At 39.5% G+C, this 21283-nt stretch overlaps 1 protein-coding gene across 1 annotated transcript in view; it reads right to left on the reverse strand.

Annotated features, from left to right (window-relative positions):
• The window catches only part of ATP8A1 (ATPase phospholipid transporting 8A1), a 230217-nt gene that overhangs the window by 106433 nt on the left and 102501 nt on the right, over window positions 1-21283 (reverse strand). The window contains exons 18-21 of the mRNA XM_061191344.1: window positions 18342-18391; window positions 14289-14358; window positions 8691-8775; window positions 3837-3976 (exon numbers count right to left, since the gene is read on the reverse strand). Coding sequence (XP_061047327.1) covers window positions 3837-3976; window positions 8691-8775; window positions 14289-14358; window positions 18342-18391 — 345 coding nt within the window. The remainder of the gene's footprint in view (window positions 1-3836; window positions 3977-8690; window positions 8776-14288; window positions 14359-18341; window positions 18392-21283) is intronic.

Raw genomic sequence — 21283 nt, forward strand, 5'->3', positions numbered from 1 at the left:
AAATTTTGAAAACTGAATTACTTGTTTGAACAAACACTGGAGGGATAAGACAGACAGCAGGGCTTAAAAGTACAACCTTCATCATATTATAACATTTCCACTTATTTTGTAACATATTAAAAATACATTCTTGATTTCAGGAAAAGCTCTACAAATCTTCCACATTTTAAATGCCTTTAATGTAATGCTACCGTTAATGTGTCAGTGGCATTTTGCATCATTAATTCAAATGTGGCCAGAAACATCTTGTGTATGACCACAAGGAGGTTCTGATCTTTTCTTGAAAAGTGAGGGAAAATATCTATAGAAATTCTGAGAAGCACATTTCCTAAAAATTTCACACACAGACGGAATATTATCTGGTTTCCAAACTGTGCTCCGTGGAGCCCCAGAGTCCTGAAAAGCCACTTGTGGACCATGATGAGGGCAAGGTAGGGTCTGAAGGGAGGGCCAGTTAGGGGCTTCTCCCCACCTCTCCACTTGTTAACCAGAGCAGCTCTGCTTTTGTATATTACATATACACTGAAAATATACAAATATATTCAGGCAATATTTAGTTTGGAAAATGGGTTCTGCTCTTAGAAAAAAAGAGAGATTTGAAAACCACTCTCACAGTTTAGAAGTCATTATCTTACAAGTCCAATATTATGGTCTATATAAAAAATAGATCCCAACCATATGAAAAACAGATTACAATAAACGAGTCTCATTTAAAGTAGCCAAGGAAGAAGCCAAAATGGATGCGCCTAGGACTATGACAGCTAAATTTAAGTTAGAGTGACATACCAGCAGAACCTGCGCTGACACGCTGAAACCCGCCTCACTACGATGTGTGATAACAGTCCCCCACAACTCCCCCTGAATACCAATCCCAGCTGATTTTAACAAAGAATGGAAGCTCAGACCAAGGGAGACCTGCTATCACCCCACAGTCCCCAAACGATCAGGGGGGAAAATCATTTTTCAGAAAAGCAGCTTTTAGTTGCAGGGACCCCTCTGTGTCATTGTGCCTATTCTTTTTCTTCTGAAAAGACCTCTGCTCTCCTTTAACTGGTAAAATAATCTTTTGAGGCTCATTTCAAAAGTTACCACCTCTCTGAAAGCTTGCTATGGTCCAAGTTTGTGGGTCACTCCTCTGGATTTCCTGGAGGAACTGGTTCAGACCATGACACTCAGAGGGCCACACTGAGTGTTCCTTATTTGGTTGTGCATCCCTGATACCTAGCATCTATTAACCGCTTAATGAAAGTTACTTAAGTTAATTACTGAAAGAAACGATGGTTTCAGGGGATATAGAAAATCAGTCCTTATATGGAACAAGCTGGCTGACCACGGGAACCAATCTCTTCACCTTTCTGATTTTTCAATAAAAGAGAGCATGGCTTATCATGAAGTAAAGAGGAATTAGCTATAAATTCTCTTTTTCATTTATTTTAGGTAAAAGACAGTCATAAGGGAGGCTTCTGTATCTGTAAACTAAAAATATATAAATACATGTAATAGAGTTCCCCAGGCAACTTAAATTTCAATGTGACTCGCGATCGCCATCTGCTGGAAGAAAGGTTGAACATCTGTTTTAGTTAAAAGAGCGAAGTCAAAATTTACTGACAGATATTAAACACACACACACACACACACAACTGTTAAACCTATAAAATCGAATCTATAAACTCTAGGACATTCACAGTAAAAATGTTAGGCACATTAAACATTGAACTCCAGAATCTGCTACAGTGCACTTCAAGTAGAAACAAAATTTAATGGTTAGAATCCACTTAAAATATTTTTATTGTCAGTTATTATATATTAATTCTACCATTGCCACAGGGGAAAAGGCTACATTATATTCAGGCTGTGTAGGAAAGGAGACAGGAGAAAAAGAATCATTTCCAAACAGTTTTTTTTTTTTTAACTTCTCAAAAGAGTAAGAAAAGCCAAAGATTAAGAATCAATACCATTAGTACTTTAAGACAATATGGGACTTTGGTTGGAGATATTGAAAGAGATTATGGTCATGGTCTCATAAATAAAAAAGTATTTTATTTCACTGATATTTCAAAGACATAATCATATATAAGGATATTAGAAAAGAAAGGGAGAGAGAAATTCAATAAATTGATTAATAACAAGTCTCCTGCTGTGTGTGCACATCTAAAATTGGTGGCGGTGGTGGGATTTATTGAGTTGGAGGGTTCCATACATGCTATCAGAAGTCTTCTGAGAAATAAGGAGGATACAAAATAGGTTCAAATATAAGGGAGGGATGAGACACAAACTAGCTTCTAAAGTGATCTCAATCCACTGAGAAGACAGGGGAACAGTATCTAGAGTCACAAGTGGCAACTGCATACCAGAGAAAACCACCTCCAGCTGTAACATGCCACTGCCGGTATTACACAGAGTGGGGGGCATGCGGGGAGAGGAAGGAGGGAAGGGTCCAGGGAGACATCCATGGTGCTGGCTACCACCCAAGACAGGAAGTACATTGAGAGAGACGAAGAAGAAAAAACATGTCAGTCGTCACTCATCTGAAGGCAAGATCAACTTGAAGCAAGCTTGAGTCTATGCCTTATAAACATGAGTATAGTTGAAGGAATTATGTAAGTAGGAAGTTATTTAATGGAAAGTTAAAGGTTAGAATGAAGATACTCGAGTGGCTAAGAGTATGAACTCTGGAGCCAGGGTGAGAATTCTGGTTCACCCTCTACGAGCTGAGTAATCTCTGTCAAATTACTTAACCTCTCTGGTACCCTGATTTCTTCATCTGTACAGTTGGGATAGTTAACACTACCTACCTCAAAGGGATGTTATGAAGATTAAATAATTTAATACAGGGGTCCCCAACCCCCCCGGCCATGGACTGCTATGGGTCCGTGGCCTGTTAGGAACCTGGCCCACAGCAAGAGGTGAGCGGCAGGAGAGCCAGCGAAGCTTCATCTGTATTTACAGCCGCTCCCCATCAATCACATTACTGCCTGAGCTCCGCCTCCTGTCAGCATTATGGTGAGTCGTATAATTATTTCATTACATATTACAATGTAATAATAGAAATAAAGTGTACAATAAATGTAATGTGCTTGAATCATGCCGAAACCATCCCCCCTCCCTGGTCTGTGGAAAAATTGTCTTCCATGAAACTGGTCCCTGGTGCCAAAAAGGTTGGGGACCGCTGGGTTAATAGATTCAAGATTCACGTGCTAAAAACAGCACGTGGCACACAGTAAGTACAACATAAAAATGTTTGCTATTTTTAATTTAGGAAGCAAGATTTCTTGCTATTTATGCAGCATCAATCATAGTGTATCCATCATTTTTTTGGCTGAATAGCCTTGGTTTCTTTGTCGGTAAAATGAGGATATTTATAATTGTGGCAGAAATGATGGATGTATCTAAGTGAACAATGACAGGCCAGGTATAAGCACTGGGTTGTTCACTTACACATTCTATATGATTGGCTATGGAGTCACACAAGCTGTATATTTATTATATTACTTTGTATTACACATTATACGCCTTCATTAACTATATACACGCATGTGTGTGCAGCTTGTGTGCATGTCTGTGTGTGGGCAGGAGGCATGCACAACTTTGGCAAGGGTATTGCTAGATGAGACTAAATTTGATCCAAAATTGTGAAAAGAGCCCAGATCTATATAAAGCAATTCCAGAGACTTTTCAGCAAAAACTTTAAGAGCTGTCAGTGCTTAGACCGGAGGAGACCCAACAATTTAGCGGTGTGTCAAGATATTTTGATTTTAATTTTACTGGCCCCTTGAATTAAGACAAGTTTTCTGGAAACCAAACTTTCCTTACGGGCAAAACAGTCTTCCACGTACCTTTTCAATTAACTCGTAGCTCTCTTCCAGTTTCAGCAGCCTGTTCTGCACGGACGTGGATGCCCGCTGATAGACCGCTCGCCACTCCTGAAAGTCGTTCTCTGAAATCTCAGCCACGGCAAAACACAAAGTTCTTAACCCTGAAAAAAGGGAGCATACACCCCCCCACCACAACATCAAATAAGATTCTGTTCAGAAGTCTGACACTCCATTTTTTTTTTTTTTTTCCCCAGAGCACAGTGACATTTATCTGGTGCTCAGGATATTTACAGTTAGGTAGAATGATGCTGCAGCCACTCTGAAAGCAGTTTGGTAATTTCTAGAAATGTTAAACATAAATATATGACCCAGCAATTTCACTCCCAGCCATCTACCTAAGAGAAATGAAATCATATATCCACACAAAGACTTGTAGGTAAATGTTCATTAGCAGCACCATTCACACCAGACCCCAAAAGGAAACCATCCAAATGTCCATCAACTGGTGAACAGATAAACAAAAACTGGTGTATCCATACAACAGAATACTCTTGAACAATGAAAAAGAATGGAGTAGTGATGCATACTGCAGCATAGATGACCTCCAAAACCATTATGTTAAGTGGAAGAAGCCAGACACAGAAGATCACATATTGTAGAATTTCATTAAAAGAAAAGTCCAGAAAAGGTAAATTTATAGTGACAAATAGTAGGTTAATTTTCCTGGGGGGTTGGAGTGCGGGTAAGGGGTGCCTGCAAACAGCATGAAGTTTTATTTTGGGGTGAAAGAAGTGGTTTAAATTTGGATTGACACTTCCATTTTTATTTAACGAAGTCTCATTTCGAAAACACTGATTCAGTTCAAACAACATGTTGAAATCTGATTCAAGTTCGATGGAACCTTAGTGTCCAATTCCCCAGCTCTTTCAATCCACCCTCCATGCCTCGAGTAACTTTTCTAAAATCTGAACGAATCTTATCAGGTTATTCCTTTGCTTGAAGTCTTTTAATCGTTCCCCAGGATGAAGTCCAAACTTCAGAGTCTGGCTCAGTCACCACATATCAACTGCCTTCCACCTCATTCTCTGCCATTCACTTCCCATGGTAGGATCTTTGCACAAACTGGTCATTTTTTTCTCCATTCCACCCTCTCCCAATCTCCCTCCGCTGCCTGCCTTGCATCTACTTTAAGACTCAGTTCTTAAAACCATCTCTTTGAAGCATCTTCCTCTCACCCAGACCCCAAAGGCAGAAATCCCCAACACTCCTGTGGTACGAATGACAATGTTTCATATTGTTTTTCTTGTGATCTCCTACATTAGCTTGAAGCTCCTGAAGGGCAGGGTCCCGGAGTTCTTCATACCTGTAACTCCAGTGCTGAACACAGTGGCTTCACAGACGCTTATGAAGTAAGGAAGAGAGGGACCCCAGTGGGGTCTACTGGGAGAGCCACCTTCCTCTAACTGGGATATATGGTTGTATTTATTACTGCTCTTTTACCACTGTGAATCTGTAGTATAAAGAGTCTAAAAAACTGAGGGACAGTGACAAAAAAAGAATACCCAACAGAAACACCCTGGGAAAACAATCACAGCTGATGTTTGAAGTGACCTACTTCTAGGGCTCAATGCCTGTCAATTTTATAATTCACTTGGAGGCTACCCTCAGCCAGAAAAAAGTTGATGAGCTGGAACAAGGAAGAGGCAGAAGCATTTGCCAGCCATGATAAATGCAGTTAACTAGGTTCCCAAGAAGACAATGTCCTCGCTCAAGGTCACTTAGCTCTCAGAACAATTAGGTGCTAGCGATCTCAAGTCAAATAAAATATGGCCAGGACCATGTCAGAAAAAGAAGCAAAGAAGAGGGGCTTCCCTGGTGGCGCAGTGGTTAAGAATCCGCCTGCCATCAAAAAGAGTCATGTATCACAATGTTCACTGCAGCTCTATTTACAATAGCCAGGACATGGAAGCAACCTAAGTGTCCATCGACAGATGAATGGATAAAGAAGATGTGACACGTATATACAATGGAATATTACTCAGCCATAAAAAGAAACGAAATTGAGTTATTTGTACTGAGGTGGATGGACCTAGAGTCTGTCATACAGAGTGAAGTAAGTCAGAAAGAGAAAAACAAATACCGTATGCTAACGCATATATATGGAATCTAAAAAAAAAAATGGTTCTGAAGAACCTAGGGGCAGGACAGGAATAAAGACGCAGACAAAGAGAATGGACTTGAGAACACGGGGAGGGGGAAGGGTAAGCTGGGACGAAGTGAGAGAGTGGCATGGACATATATACCAAATGTAAAATAGATAGCTAGTGGGAAGCAGCAGCATAGCACAGGGAGATCGGCTCGGTGCTTTGTGACCACCTAGAGCGGTGGGATAGGGAGGGTGGGAGGGAGGGAGATGCAAGAGGGAGGAGATATGGGGATATATGTATATGTATAGCTGATTCACTTTGTTATAAAACAGAAACTAACACACCATTGTAAAGCAACTATACTCCAATAAAGATGTTAGAAAAAAAAAAATCCGCCTGCCAATGCAGGGGACACGGGTTCGAGCCCTGGTCTGGGAGGATCCCACATGCCGCGGAGCAGCTGGACCCGTGCGCCACAACTACTGAGCCTGCGCTCTAGAGCCCGTGCGCCACAACTACTGAAGCCTGTGTGCCTAGAGCCCGTGCTCCGCAACAAGAGAAGCCACCGCAATGAGAAGCCTGCACACCGCAGTGAAGAGTGGCCCCCGCTCACCGCAACTAGAGAGGGCCGTGCATAGCAGCGAAGACCCAACACAGCCAAAAAAAAAAAAAGAAGAAGCAAAGAAGATAGGACATAAAGTGGCCAGAGGACTCCATCTTCCAAGAAAGGAGTAGGGTTGTTCCCTGCCAGATCACTTAGAGTAGAACTTAAATCTTTTGGCCATATTAGGACATGTTTTTCTCTTCTGGAAACCTGGCTGGGAGCTACCCTGGGGTAGCCATGGTGCACAAATGCTTCTCACCTAGGGCCAGAGAGAAAGGGGTGGAGGTGGAGGTCAAGCCAATTGGAATGTGTCTAGGAGCTGGAATATCTTTAACATCACAACCAGAGAGGAGAAAGATGCTTCCCTAACCCTCCTCAAAAAAGGAACCTGTGCTGTGTGCTGGGTATGTTGTACCTGCCAAGCCCCTCTGAAGTTGCACCTCATGGAATCTGAACTCTACAGACGTGTGGGTCTTCATGCTCTTCCATTTTTGGAGGAGAAATGGGAGAAGGTTCTTCATGTTCCTGCTTTTCAAAGCCTAGTGCTTTTAAAAACATTCCTATCTTTCTGCAGCTTGGATTAAGAGGAAAAGGATTGGATCAGAGGTCAGGCTTGGTGCCACTGGCAACAGTTCCAGCAGAAGCAGACAAGAGTGAAAACTTGGATGGGAGATTCAGATACGGCGCTGGCCACTTTTGTTAAGTTTAGAGATAAGATTCTATAAATTCCTGTAGGAACTGACCCTAATGCGTAACAACTCTCACTTCCTTTCATCTCATCTAGATCATCTCCCTAGACTACATTTCAGTAGAACAGAGACAGAACTAAGCATGTTTGCCACAGATTCTCAGGTCTCACACAGAGCCTGGCAGGTGCTAGGGGCTTAATAAAAAGTTCTGAGTTGACACTAAGTTGAATAACTATTTTAATAGTTACAGAGCTTTATTTATTTCTTCTCCTCTTTCTTAGATTAGAATACCCAGTTCTTCCACTCTTGTTTCTTTCCTTCTGCATTGCTTGAGCTATAAAGCATTTAAACTATAAACAGAGAGAGGTCTGGCCATCGGCTGGGGGGTATCACATGACCAGTGACCCACACTCTCCAGCTGCCCAGGGCTGCCATGTGGGGAGTGTCTCCTTGCTTCCTTCTCTGCCCAGGTCCAAGGCCGTGGGTGGCGCAGGCCAAACCAGGGAGCAGCCTGGCACCTCCTGAGTGGCGACCCAGTAGCCCGCTTCCATCTTTTCCTCAGAACCTGCCCCTCTTTCTCGGCAGCAAGGCAGGGCCCAACTTCCTCTACAGTAACTTAGTTTCTGCGCACTTTTCACTGATCTCAGAGGTGCCCGTGAGGTGCAGAGTAGGAAGGGACAGAGCTGCTGAGGGAGCAGGGCTGAGAAGTCTCTCACACCCTCCAGCATGGCCTTTGAGCCAGGCCTTAGGGACCATGCCTGTCACTTGTGGGTGCCCTTTGTTACCATTTGTGTGTTTGAAGAAAGTCTGGGGGATTCCCTGGTGGCGCAGTGGTTGAGAGTCTGCCTGCTAATGCAGGGGACACGGGTTCGAGCCCTGGTCTGGGACGATCCCACATGTCGCGGAGCAACTGGGTCCGTGAGCCTCAACTACTGAGCCTGCGCGTCTGGAGCCTGTGCTCCGCAACAAGAGAGGCCGCGACAGTGAGAGGCCCGCGCACCGTGATGAAGAGTGGCCCCCACTTGCAGCAACTGGAGAAAGCCCTCGCACAGAAACAAAGACCCAACACAGCCATAAATAAATAAATAAATAAATAAATAAAAAATTAAAAAAAAAAAAAAAAAAGAAGAAAGTCTGAAATGCTGGGGGAAAAAACCCAACTGTAAGCAGTATCTATTCTAAAAAGCAAACAGATTTATAGGCCCTACATCCCCTAAAACGTGGGGACAAAGTCTCTCAAAATTTTAATAAATACAGGAGAGCGAAATAAAAATAATGGGTGGGAACAGCATAGAGTATAATCTAAATTATCAACATTTATTTTTATCTTACTTTAGGAATCTCTAAGTAAAATAATAAGAATGATCCTGTAAGATATTAGTAGCATATGATTTCATTTTATTTTAATCATGCTTTATTGTCATACTACACTCACCTTCTGTAGCAAACTGCTCTAAATGTTTTAGGGTAATATCTTTGTATTTTGAAGTCTCTGCCAGTCGGTCATAAATTACAGTGTCCTGGAAAACAAACAGAAGGTATAACACACTTAAACTAAGAATTCTGAGTTTAATAAAGTTGATGTTGGCAACATTATTAGCAGCAAATGAGTATTAAAAAAATCACTTTTAGCATTAGTGTTGAAGCACAAAATATTTTTCCCTAATAACACTAGTTTCCCTTATGACACTAAGAAAGAAGGTTCTAGTCCCATATTTTCATCTTTCTCCTTTCTGAATAAATCCATAGTTACTGCAATGTTCAAAACCTCATATTCTATCAATACTTTGCCTACCTGTGATGTGCTGCAATATCTCCCCCAACCCCTGAAGATTTTGCAGAACAATGCAGTGTTCATAGGTGCTATAAGAAAGAATGGTCCAGGACTCAAAGAGTTTGGGAAATGCTGGACGAAACAAAGCTAAAGAGCTTGCCCTCCTGCAATACTTCTTAGAGCCTTTAAAACGCTAATGCGCATGGTGGTTCCAAGGGGGCGGTATGGTATATGCCCCAAACTTACTACTGAACCTTTTAGAGGTTAGGGCATCTTCATGGGATTGGTGCTCACAAAAGAACAAACTCTGAGAAACACAGGTCTAAATTCATGGAGTGGGCTGGTGGGTAGAGCAGGGAGGATCTTGGACAAACCTAGCATTGCCTTACAGGTGAATATTTCTGATTGTGTCACTTTAGCTTTACGACTCAATTTATTTAATCTGTAAAATTAAATTACCGGATTATCTTTAAAGTCCCTTTCAGCTTTAACTTCAAGCATCAGTACACTTCTCTAATTTTTGCCCCTTTATAAATTGCCTATTGTTCCTTTAGTTGTTCTTCAGCTTGGGTTTAATGTTTTAGGAATTTTAGTATTTGGCCTTCATGGTTTTATTAGACCAGGAAAAAATAAATCATTTACCTGCAATTACTTTCTCAGTGGCATTACTCATTTTGGGGTCTCCAGTCGCAGTGCTGAGATTTGGAAGCAGACTAATAGAGTATGATTTAGAACCCTTGAGAGAAACAGAACTTAGTGACCTCAGAACAGATGGAATATTCCAGGCTCCAATTATGAATTTCTCTTCATTTTTCAGTGGTGGAATGGGAAGAGGGGCAAAGCAAAAGGAAATGATAATTTCCCCTCATGGCTCCTTTCTGAGAACGAAAGGTATAACTTACAAACTATTTTTTTGAGAGGCTAATGAAATTTTCCATGAAATTTAAATAGGCCATTTTAAAATTAAGAAAATCTTAAAAAAATTAAAGTCATGAAAACAAAAGTGATAAGTAATAAAGCTAGGGAGATTAAATTCTGCAATGTAGTTAAGCATCCTAGTGGAAGAAACTGATGATCAGACTAGGAGAATTTTCTACCCTCTCTATAGTATCAAGGAAAGCAGGGGACAGAATGTGGCCTTCTGCATGAATTGCATAGTATGTTTTAAATGACAATCACAACTGGCCATGCTTATGTGTGAAAAATTAATACATACAGATACCTTTTCACCCAAAGTAACTTTCATTTATTCAGAGGACCACATCAAGTATTTGATACATTGTTAGGAACCAAAAAAGGTTTCTTCACAAGAACTAAAGCATGTGCATCTCCTAGGATCAGACCTTGAACCTACTGAGTCTACCTTTACATAAAATCCTAAATGGATTTACGTATCTGGTGTCTTAGCCCTTGGCAAGGTAAAAGTGGAAAATCATGGTGGGGTGATGCTGCTGGAGTGGCATGCACTGTCAGATTACAGTCACTTATGTGAAGAGCCTAGGCTTCATGGCTAAGAATTTATCTTAGGTAAATTTTCATACAAAGCATTGTTTTCCTGTTTATCTTTTAGTCTGAAGTTCCAATGCTGCTCTGTCCCTCACCTACAGTGCCTTGCACATGGCAAGTATTCAAAAAATATGTGTGAAATGAATAAAGCACTGATGTGATTCTCAGTTATCCCCAAATTTCGCTTATATGGAATACCACATTATACAATAAAGCCAAATAAAGAAGAGCTACACAATGAAGTTCAAGAATCAATAATAATAAAGTATCAAGTAGGAAAAAAAAAGGTCTTATATAATTACTTAGCTAAGCACTGTAATTTATACTGATGTCATGCAGATAATCTTGCTATAAATTAGCCAGTTACTAATCATCATGGAATCTGCCCTTGTTGTCCAGTTAAACACCAAGTTGAGGTTGATCTGCTGCATGAAGCTGGGGCTGGAATATTTGCTAAAGACATTATACACATCTATATTTAAATACAGACAAACATTTACTGTGTTTATGTGTGCCATTCAGAATTATCTGCACTTTGCCTCTGCCGTGGTGGTGAACGGCTAGAAATAACTAATTTCAGATGTGGTCTTTTTTGCATATGGCACAGAATTTCATTTAGGGGGCACTTAATTTGAAAAATTTCAGTCACTTTAAGGTCTCTAAAGCATTAAGTGTATTACTCAAGTTTCTAATTTCTCTCTTGAATATAAATATTGGAGTAGGATTATTTTCTTGAATAAATTAAATTTTTATTTGTGTAAATGTAACTTTCCCTAAATTGGCTACTACTGCAGACATAACTTGTGTATTGTGTACTTTTCCTTCTTTTTCACTTAAAAATTAACAAAGCAAGACAACCCAATTACTGAAAATCTGGAAAAAAGCAAGAAAAATAAGTCATCCATACACACACACACACACACACCATTTCTTTGTGTGATATTTTAAATGAACTCTTCAATACTATCTTCCAATTCACTAACTCCACCCTCACCCCTCCAACTCTATCTAGAGCTTATTTCATTTGTTGATGTTTTTTTCTTAAATTTATTTATGATTTCTAATTTATCTTACATGTAACCTATTCTCCCCTCCCCCCAAAATTTCTTTTTGATTAAAAATAACTGTAATTTCTTTATCATGTTGAGCTCTAAATATCCTCTGTCAGAACAGTTTACACAAATGATTTCATCTGGGGTGAGTTCACGCTCCAGTTGTTTACATGTTGGTTCTCTCTTCGACATGAGATTTCCTCACGTGTCTCCAAGTTTTGCTCTTGCTCTTTCCTTCTTCACGTGCATTTCAATCTAGTGGTTTTCTGTACTCTCCAGTAGGGGCTTGCACGAGATTTCCTCAGCTCTTCTCCTGGTTAGGAAGTTTACCACTATCTTAGGTTTTAAAGAGGGGAGGCTGGCTCCTATCTGCATTTTACAGAAAGCACTATTTGTGCCCATTGTCCCACAGAAACCAAACTCCAGACATTGCTCCCTGATTCCAAACCCAGGGCCTGGGACTCCTACCCGTCTCAGCTCAAGACTTCAGTTCAGTGTACCACCTTGACTTTCTATTCCTATTTTGGTCTACCTCTGTTTTCTCTTTATACTATATCCATCACTGCCATGATTTTGGAATAAAGGAGATACATCAAACTATGAACAGACAATACCATGTTGACTGGAAAATATTCTTGAAGACTTCTTAATTGCCTTTCATTACTAAGGTATTCTGTTGCACTTGTCACTGTTGATTATTCACTCTGCCGAGGAATCAATGGATTCCTCAGGCTTTCCTCCAAATTTCAATGTCCTTCCTGGATCCTCTACTTTTCACATTTAGCCCTCCTCTCTTTTCATGCATTATTTTCTCCATATGAGATCTCATCAATCCCCTGCTTTTAGTTTCCAGCTACACTTTTAACTCCTATATCAGCACCCCATATATCTTCCCCTGTGAAATGCAGATATCTTTGCCCTTATGGCCCAGATGTAGCTCCCAACCCTTTATCTTAGTAAGTGGTATCACTTAGTCTATTTAGTTAGCTAAACAGAAATCTGATAATAATCCTAGATCATCTTTTCCCTCATCACCCATATGTAATCAATTACTAAGTCCTAAATCTCTGTCCTCTTAATCCTCTCTGCAATTGTCTGTTATAAGGTTTTGATCCTTATCAACTTTTTCTTGGACTGTCGTCAACAGCTTCAACTGCTAACTCTCTATACACCTCTTTTCTGCTTTAAATCACCTTCTAAATGGCATCAGAATGATCCAGAAAGAAAGAACAAGTTCTCGAGCATGAAAAACCCATGACTTAACCCGTGCTCACTTTTCCAACCTCACATTCTGCTATTCCCTGCCAAACTGCATGTAGCTCTCAAATGCACCTTGCTGTTTTACATGTTTATGCCTTTTTAGTATTCAACCACATATCATAGCTAATTTGGGAGTGGCAATAAGCAAGTTAATGTATGCAAACTATCTCCATGATTATTCAAAAAAGAAGTCCAATGTTTTTATTTTTTATTCAGTGCTTTAATGCCCCAAACAAAGTTTCTAGCTGGATTACTCAAAACTAAGAAAAGAGGATGTGGACTGTAGTTAAACTGGACACATACAAACCATTTAAAGTGGGAGGTCTTAAGGGCTCTCTTTATTACTTTATCACTTAATGTTACCACTGGGAGGTGGAAGATCTTTACAATATATTTTAATATTGTATCCTAATCGTCTCTTTATATATATTTCCCTGAGTAGTCTTAAGCTCCTGACAAGTTTTGAGTCTTATCTTCCTAACCCCCAAATCCAGTTGAAAGTCTAGTAGATAAAATGCACACAGCAAACAAATGTTAGATGTTTGAATCAACAACCAAAGGAATTCTAAAACTACATTCACGAGACATCATGAAATAATTCTACCAAAATTCTTTAAAACCAAGGCATTCAAAAATTACATTTCAATGCTTTAAAACCAAGGCACTGAAAAACATTCTCAACAGGAATTCAAATAATAAACTTGGGTTTCTTGGTAAGTTCAGTTTCCAAGTTCCATGTAATAAAGCAAGATTGGTGATTATAGCTGAAATTGGAAAGTTCCAAGTTGGTAAGTTACCTGACTACTCCAACTATACTAGGTACCTGGTATTAAGAATTAGAAAAAAAAAAGGCCCTGGGCAGTAGACTTCTTATATTTCCATGAGTGTAAACATATTTTAACTAGAAAAATTCAGTTAGAATGACTATTTTGTCAATACAACCTGCCAATATACCACAGTCAACCAATAGTTAGAAATTCTGTTATAATTAAAACAATGCAAATACAATACAAATAGTAATCACCACATGAAGAAATTATAGCAGTAATTGTGATCCATTTTTTCCCCCATTTCTACGGCCTTTAAAAAATTAGATTCAAACTGGTATAGGTCACTACATTTCTAATTCAATTTTAAAATATTTTCTGTATTTAACTGGCTTCTAACATATTTCTAAACAACAAACCTCAAATATTATGTACCAAACATTGAATTATATAAATAACCTAGGCCAAACTTTTTCAAAGCACCAAATTTACCCAGAAGGAATTCCATATTTCACCAGAAGAGGCTGAACACTATTACTATAAAACACTACCCAAAGTGGACGTCAGCAGCTTCAGGCTAAACATCTGTGTTACATTTCCGTAGCAGAATGCTTAACGTATCCATTATAAACCATCGTAAATCAAAACTGTAAAAGACAAAAATAAAAACTTACGGCTCCTTTGCAGTAAAGTCGTAACTTCCCGGATGGAGTGCGAACAATCACTGACATTCTTTTTCTAGCGCTGAAAGAAAGAGGTTTTCCACAATGTGTCATCGTAGTGAGAAGATACACCTATTTGTTTGTCACGTCTCACATATTTTAATACTCACAGTGAAAAAATAAATTTGACCAAATTATGAGGCCGATCCTTCTACATACACAAACCATCCCCTGGGTGTATAGTTGAGTCCTTTGAAAGTTACATTATGTTTTTTAAGGCACCAGGGTACCATCTGCTTCCCTAGAGGAATAATTTACAAAACAGCTCCCTAGAAACCTGCAAGAGTTAGTATCCACCAGGATAAAGGAGAGTTCTAGTTCAATGTTTTCAGATTTAAAATATATTTAAGCCAGTATCTTTTTCGATGAATTATTAAAAAGAGAAATGATAATCAATTTTTTTTGATATTCAAACATGGCTGATTTATTGTACTTCAAAGAAATTATCTTTTTTTTTTGTCTATATGAACTTTTATAACTTTTTTTTTCCACACACACACACTGTATTTTATTTTTACAAGAGATAAATAAACTGACACCAAGCATTGTAAATGGATGACCACAACAAAAGCAACAATGATTGCAATTACCAAACACGAAACACACTCATACTATGTCATAATATTGACATTCAGTCCAGTAATCCTCCACTGTAACAGCTCCTTTACTTTGCAGTGAAAATTGATTTGTGTATTTTTTGCCTCTGAGTCCTTGTGGGATTTTTTTTTTTTTATTCAAACAGAAAGCAATTTTAAGTACACATCCAATCACACATAAAGGCAAACACTAGAACTTTAAAAACCCACTTAAGCCTTCACGACTATCATTTTTCAATGATTACTAGCAAACCACTGGCATCATGTAAAAAACCTAATTTATATTGCAAACTCTAGTTAATGAGCACAAACAATTTAACATTATGTTGGCAGTATAGACAGATAAAAATTGTTAGTCAAACATACAACATCTTTTAATGCATTAGCAAAGAGACTGCAAGTAACAATGACCAGAGTAAACAGGTATGGCATTGCACAGGATAAGCCTCACTTGGAACCAAGTGTGTATAAGCATTCTCTCCAGAAACCAGGGGTAAAAAAGACTTCTCAAGTGTCTGCGTCTATTTGTGTTACCTTATAACGTTCTGTGGCTAAAAAACTGAGATGAGTCCAATATAGCAGTTAGATTTGGTGTCATAGCATACAGCTGGAGTTTCCTTCAGAAGTGTCTAGGAATATTTAGTTCTCTCTTTCTCCATCTCTAATCCCCACTGTATTAATATCTCTGATCTTCATTCCTGTGCTTTAGGACTACATTTAATTGGGCCCCTTTTGTAATCACATCCAGGTATTCTATCTCAGCCCTTCATGATTCATGATTCTCTTAATGCAGCTTTGATGGCATGGTCCCAAACTCATCAACTTTCTTGCTCTTTTCTTCTGCTGGCAAAACTCCCAAATCTTGGGTGAATAGGAACCCTTTCTGTGGTCCATCAGGGTAAGTGGACATTGCTAGAGAAAAGTCACCCAGCCAGAGATTAGTAAACACGTGGTCCCAACGTCACTGAGTGCTCCATGCTGCCTCGTCATCTACGTTTCTCTAATAAGCTTGCTCTCTGTCTCCCCACAGGACTATGGGCACCTCTCCATTCCTCAAGTCTCCAATGTGCCCTTGTCATTCCAGACCCTCAGAATTTTTGCAGTCACCTTGACGGAAGCCTCCAACAAGAAATCCCCTTTCTTTCTGCCATTAAAACCTGCACATTTATCCACTGTGGACCATCCTCTGTCTCGTTTCTTGATACCATGGAAGGAACACTTCCTTTCGTATCAGAGACCTCCCTTTCACATGTGCTGTGAATCTTCTCTCACCCTGCGTTCCTGGTCATCTCACTCCTAAAGTTGGGCTGCTCTCCCCTGAACTTGCATCTTCTCCTCCTGGAATGGATCCTTCTCATCAGTACTGAAACAGTTCTAGTCTCTCTCCTGAGAAACTCACCCCAAACCACCCTCCCCGCTGAGCCACATGCATCCCTTTTCAACGCTCTACTCCCCTTCACAGCTCAACTTCTCAAAACAATTGCCATCCACAGTTCCCACTTACCTCCCCTGCATTCCCCAGTGACTCCCATCTTGCTTCTCTCTTCACCAGTTGTTGAATCTCTAAATGCAACGACTACTTTCAGCTTTGTCTTACCTAACCTTGCAGCAGTCTCTGACACAGATGACCACTCCCTCCTGGAAATTATCCTCTTCCCTTGGCTTTATGCTCTTACACTCTCTGTCTCTAATCACAGAACAGTCTCTTTTGCTAATTCCTCTTTGCTAATCAACCCTTAGAGTTACTCGTAGCTCAATCTTCAGCCTTTTTTGTTTCTCTTACTCTATTATTTTATATCCAGGAGATCCAACTCACTTTCATAGCTTTAAATACCATTTACAGGCCAATGATTACCAAATTTATATTTCAGCCAGAGGCTTCTATGTGTCAGGCCTCTATAACCAGTTGCCTACCTGACATCTCTATGTATATATATCTCACTGGCAACTAAAACTTAGCGATTCAAACATCTCATCCTCAGCATCTATCCTGTATCCACCATTTGTGTAAACAGTACCTCCATCTACCCAGTCACTCATGCCAGGAACCCTAGCCCCTCCCCCTCTTTTCTCCTGCCGCATCCAATTCATACCAATGGCCCCCTGACATCCCTGCAAAGGGTATCTGCATTCTATCAACTTCACTTTATTTTCTCTACCATCATCCTAGTCTAAACCACTCATGTCTTTCAGAGATTATTTTATTACCCACACATTCACTTCTCTCACTTTTGTCCTTAAGTCTCCCCCATCACAGCACCCTGAAAGAGCTGCTAACTTTGCTTTATTTTTCTTCACACACTTATCACTTACATAGTGTTTCTAAGTGTGTGTTCATAAACAAACATATCCAAATGCTAATTGATGCACTATTTATAATATATTACAGACATAATACAAGTAGGCTTAGGAAAAACAGTCACTTTGATGTGGGAAAAAGAAAAGATGGGGGATACACTTTGAGAATATTCTATGACAGTTAATCATCCAACTTCTTATGCATTTTCCTTTGAGCCTTTCAGTGCATACAAGTGAAAAAAACCACAATGTTTAAATAATAAATTAGATCCCATTACTTTTGATATTAACCACTGGCATGTGGTCACTCCTAACCGAGACAGCAACAAATGTTGGCACAGAAAAGAAAATGCCTCTTTTAGTTAGTGTACAGACTTGCCTTATGTAGGAAAAAGTTCAAGAAAAAAAGTGGACACTTATTTCCTTGAACAGCAGCATTACGTCCTGGTTATGGCCTTGAAGATATTTTTAAGTGTCCTCTGAATGATGACACAATCTTTAAAGACCCTCTTGTCTGTAGCTGAGGCCATTTTGCCGCAAGAATGTAGGTTAGTTGGGAAACTACATAATCATGTGGGGAAAAAGAGCCAAAAACTCATAGAGATATCACTGATCATAATGGAAGGCCTCTCTTATTTGACCTTAAGAAATAAAGTAAGTAAAATAATCTTTTTGCTTTCTGCCCTTGCCTACTACATGGGAACTGGTTTTATACCTAACAGAGAGATGGGTATGGTTTCTGAAATCCCCAAGACAATTAGATGTTATAATGAACACATAATTAGAATGGTGGGTTCCTGACTCTGATTCATTTTCATGCTACATAAATCTTGGCACCTCTAAGTATAACGATGTTTCCAGATCACTGTCTTGGTCCTATACCCCTTACAGTTGTGATGCAGACAGTTATGTTCAAAAATATTTTTATATTGCCTCTAGGAGTAATGCCTTACAAGACTCTGAAGAGTGCTGTTTACGATTTACTTACAGATATGACAATTAAAAATTGCACTGAAGATTTTAATTTAATATTTGGTATAAATAAATTTAGTTAAATAAAAATGGAAGGAAATTTATGTCATACATACAAACCACAGAGCAGATGTTTTACCTGGTGAACTCCAAGACATTGAGCAATTCGTATCTTTCTTCCTGCCCCAGCTATGAAGAAAAGGAAAACTTGATTACATAGAGTTGGCATCTTTGGCTTCTTGGAAATAAACCCTAGTCATGAAATTTTAATGTAAAAAAATGTCAACACAAACAAATTGTCCCTTCTGAAATACATCATCTTTAATTGAACTTACTAACTTTTCAAGTTAAGATGGAAGATTGAACATACACATTGAATTTTCATCCTTCCCAAAGCCCCATCAAAACTACAAAAAAACCCCAAAACACTTAAGAAAGAAACTTGCAATGGCAGGAAAATAAGAGAAGAGAAAACAGCACGAAAAATGTGGAAACCAGAAAACAGATCAGTGAGAAACGCATCCTTAGCAGATACAAGAAGTTTCAAAGCCTGCAGTAGCCATGGGAAAAGCTGAGAACCAACCCGATTTGTACCACATACTCCCTAAGAGGCTTAAGGAAGTGGAATAGCAGGTAGCTCTAGAACTGGGAGGAAAGAGAGGGGCCTAAAATGGGAGGACTGGGAAAGAGCTACTAGAAAAGCAGCTCTGGGCACTGGCTCTTCCTGCATACTGGCAGAAGACCGAGGCTTTGCTCTATAGAGGGTAAAACAGAGGCCCTTTCATCTAGAAGTCGACTGGCACACTTGAAGATACAGCACTGTTATCACATTTGTACTACAGGCTAGGCCCCAATGCCCCCAACCCACTCGGCCCCCTACCTTCTGGCAGCTAGACCTTTCCCAGGTGGAAATCAGAAAATGAATCTCTGGGGAATTCAAAAGCCCAAGAGAAGCCCTAAAGGTACAGACAACCACGACTTCCCAAAGGAATCCCACCAGACCACCCCACAGTGAAGCCCAATGTTGACAAATACCCTCATGCTTAGAACTGCCATACCAGCTTTCAAGTTCTGCACTCTTAACCATGAGAGAACCAAAGATTAACAGATATTCAAGGACAGCTATTAACATGGATCACAGATACCCAAAACAAACAGATAAGAGCAATTTGGAGGAAAGAGAATTCAAAAAGAAAACATCCGTGTCGGCCTGTGGAGTGTCAGGCTCTGGGTTTCTTGATGGACATGAGGGGCTGGTGGACAGGTCCTGGATGCCTCTTCCCTCCATTTCAACACCAGAATGAACTGGTTTGTCATACGCTTTCTATGGGCATTTTCTGTTGTCTCATTGGAACTGGATTACTGTGGCTTCCTGGTGGCATCAAACTTTTTGCAGTGTTTTATACCCTTGGAAATATTGCCGTACTCTCCAGTATATGCTTTTTAATGGCATTCGTGAAGCAAATGAAGAAAATGTTTGAAACAAAAAGATGGCCTGTACAATTGTTATGTTTTTGTGATTATTATTTATGTCCTGTGTACTGCTCTTTGGTGGCATAGGAGGAGACTGGCCTTACTATTCTGCATTTTGAAGCTCTTGTCAAAGATCTGGCATAGTCTATTATACATCCCATATGCAAGTGTTGCAGTAATTAAATGCTGTTGTTTTCTCCTAAGTGGAGAATGGGAAACTCTGGAAGAGAACATTGAAAGTTGATATTTAATTTTTGGTGAAGTATCATTTTCCCATTGCAATAATCAAAACAACTATAATGACAGCTTAAGACCATTTTATATTCCAGTAAAAACCATATGCTTATTTAAACTGTTAAATGCTTGTAATTGTTTAAAAAAGAAAACGTCAAAAAACTATCATTATTCCTCCCAGAGAAGAAACATAAGTACAACACCTGTGAAACAAGAACAGGGTACTATTAAAAAAAAGAAATATTGAAAAAACAATAAAAGCTTCTAGAAACTAAAAATATGATAGCAGAAATGAAAAGAAAATCAACAGAAGTCTGAGAAGATAAAATGGAGGAAAACTTCCAAAAAGTAGAACAAAAAGGCAAAGACATGAAGAGCAGGACAGAAAAGTTAAAAGATGCGTTCAAGAATTCTAAAAAGAGAGAGCAGAGGAAAATGAGGGAAGGAAAATGAATAGACTTGTTCAAGAAAATTTTCCAGAATGGAAGGATATTGATTTCCAAATGGAAAAGTGTCCACTCAGTGCTCAGCACAATGGGTTAAAATAGTCCCACTAAGGACACTGTCATGAAATTTCAGAACTCTTGGGACAAAGAACATCCCACAACCTTCCAAGAGAGAGAGGCGTGGGCAAGTCACAAAGACTGGAGTCACAGTGGCTTCTGACTTCTCAATTAGGTATACTGGAAGCCAGGAGACAGAGGAACAGTCAAAATTCTTCAGGAAACTGATTGCCACCCTGGAGTTCTACATTCAGCCAGACTACCAATTAAGTAGAAAGATAGGATAAAAAATGTTTAGACTTGAAAGGACTAAACAAAACAAAACAAAAAACCAAATAACTTTCCATGCACCTTTTCTCAAGAAGCCAATAAAGAATGTGTTCCATGATAACAAGAGTAAGCCAAGAACAAAGAAAATATGGGATTCAGGAAACAGAAAATCTAACACAGAAGAGAGGTAAAGAAAGTCCCCAGGGAGACAGGAAAGCGATTCCTCCTGACAACCACGAGTAAGACTGAACTGTCCACCAGGGCAGCTTGGAGCCCTGAGTCAGGAGCTAGGTTTACTGAAGGCTGTCACTACTGTGACTTCTGCTTCTCTAATAACACCTTTTCAATAGGATGAAATTGACAGAAAATGTGTTCTATCAACATCAGCGAGTTTACTAAGAAAGAAGTTTTGACTTACAGGAAATAGAAAGTCCAAAACAGGAGACAATCAAAAGGAATTCCAAGTGCCAGAGAAGCAGGCAAAACTGGCCCAGACCAAGGAGAATGGAGGACTTCTGGAGGGATGTCTCAGGGAAACAACTACCCACTGGCAGATTATCTGGTGTAATTGTACCAATAAAAGTGCACTAAGAAGGTATGG

This window comes from Eubalaena glacialis, chromosome 5 (genome assembly GCF_028564815.1).
Source record: "Eubalaena glacialis isolate mEubGla1 chromosome 5, mEubGla1.1.hap2.+ XY, whole genome shotgun sequence".
Classification (NCBI taxonomy): Eukaryota; Metazoa; Chordata; class Mammalia; order Artiodactyla; family Balaenidae; genus Eubalaena; species Eubalaena glacialis.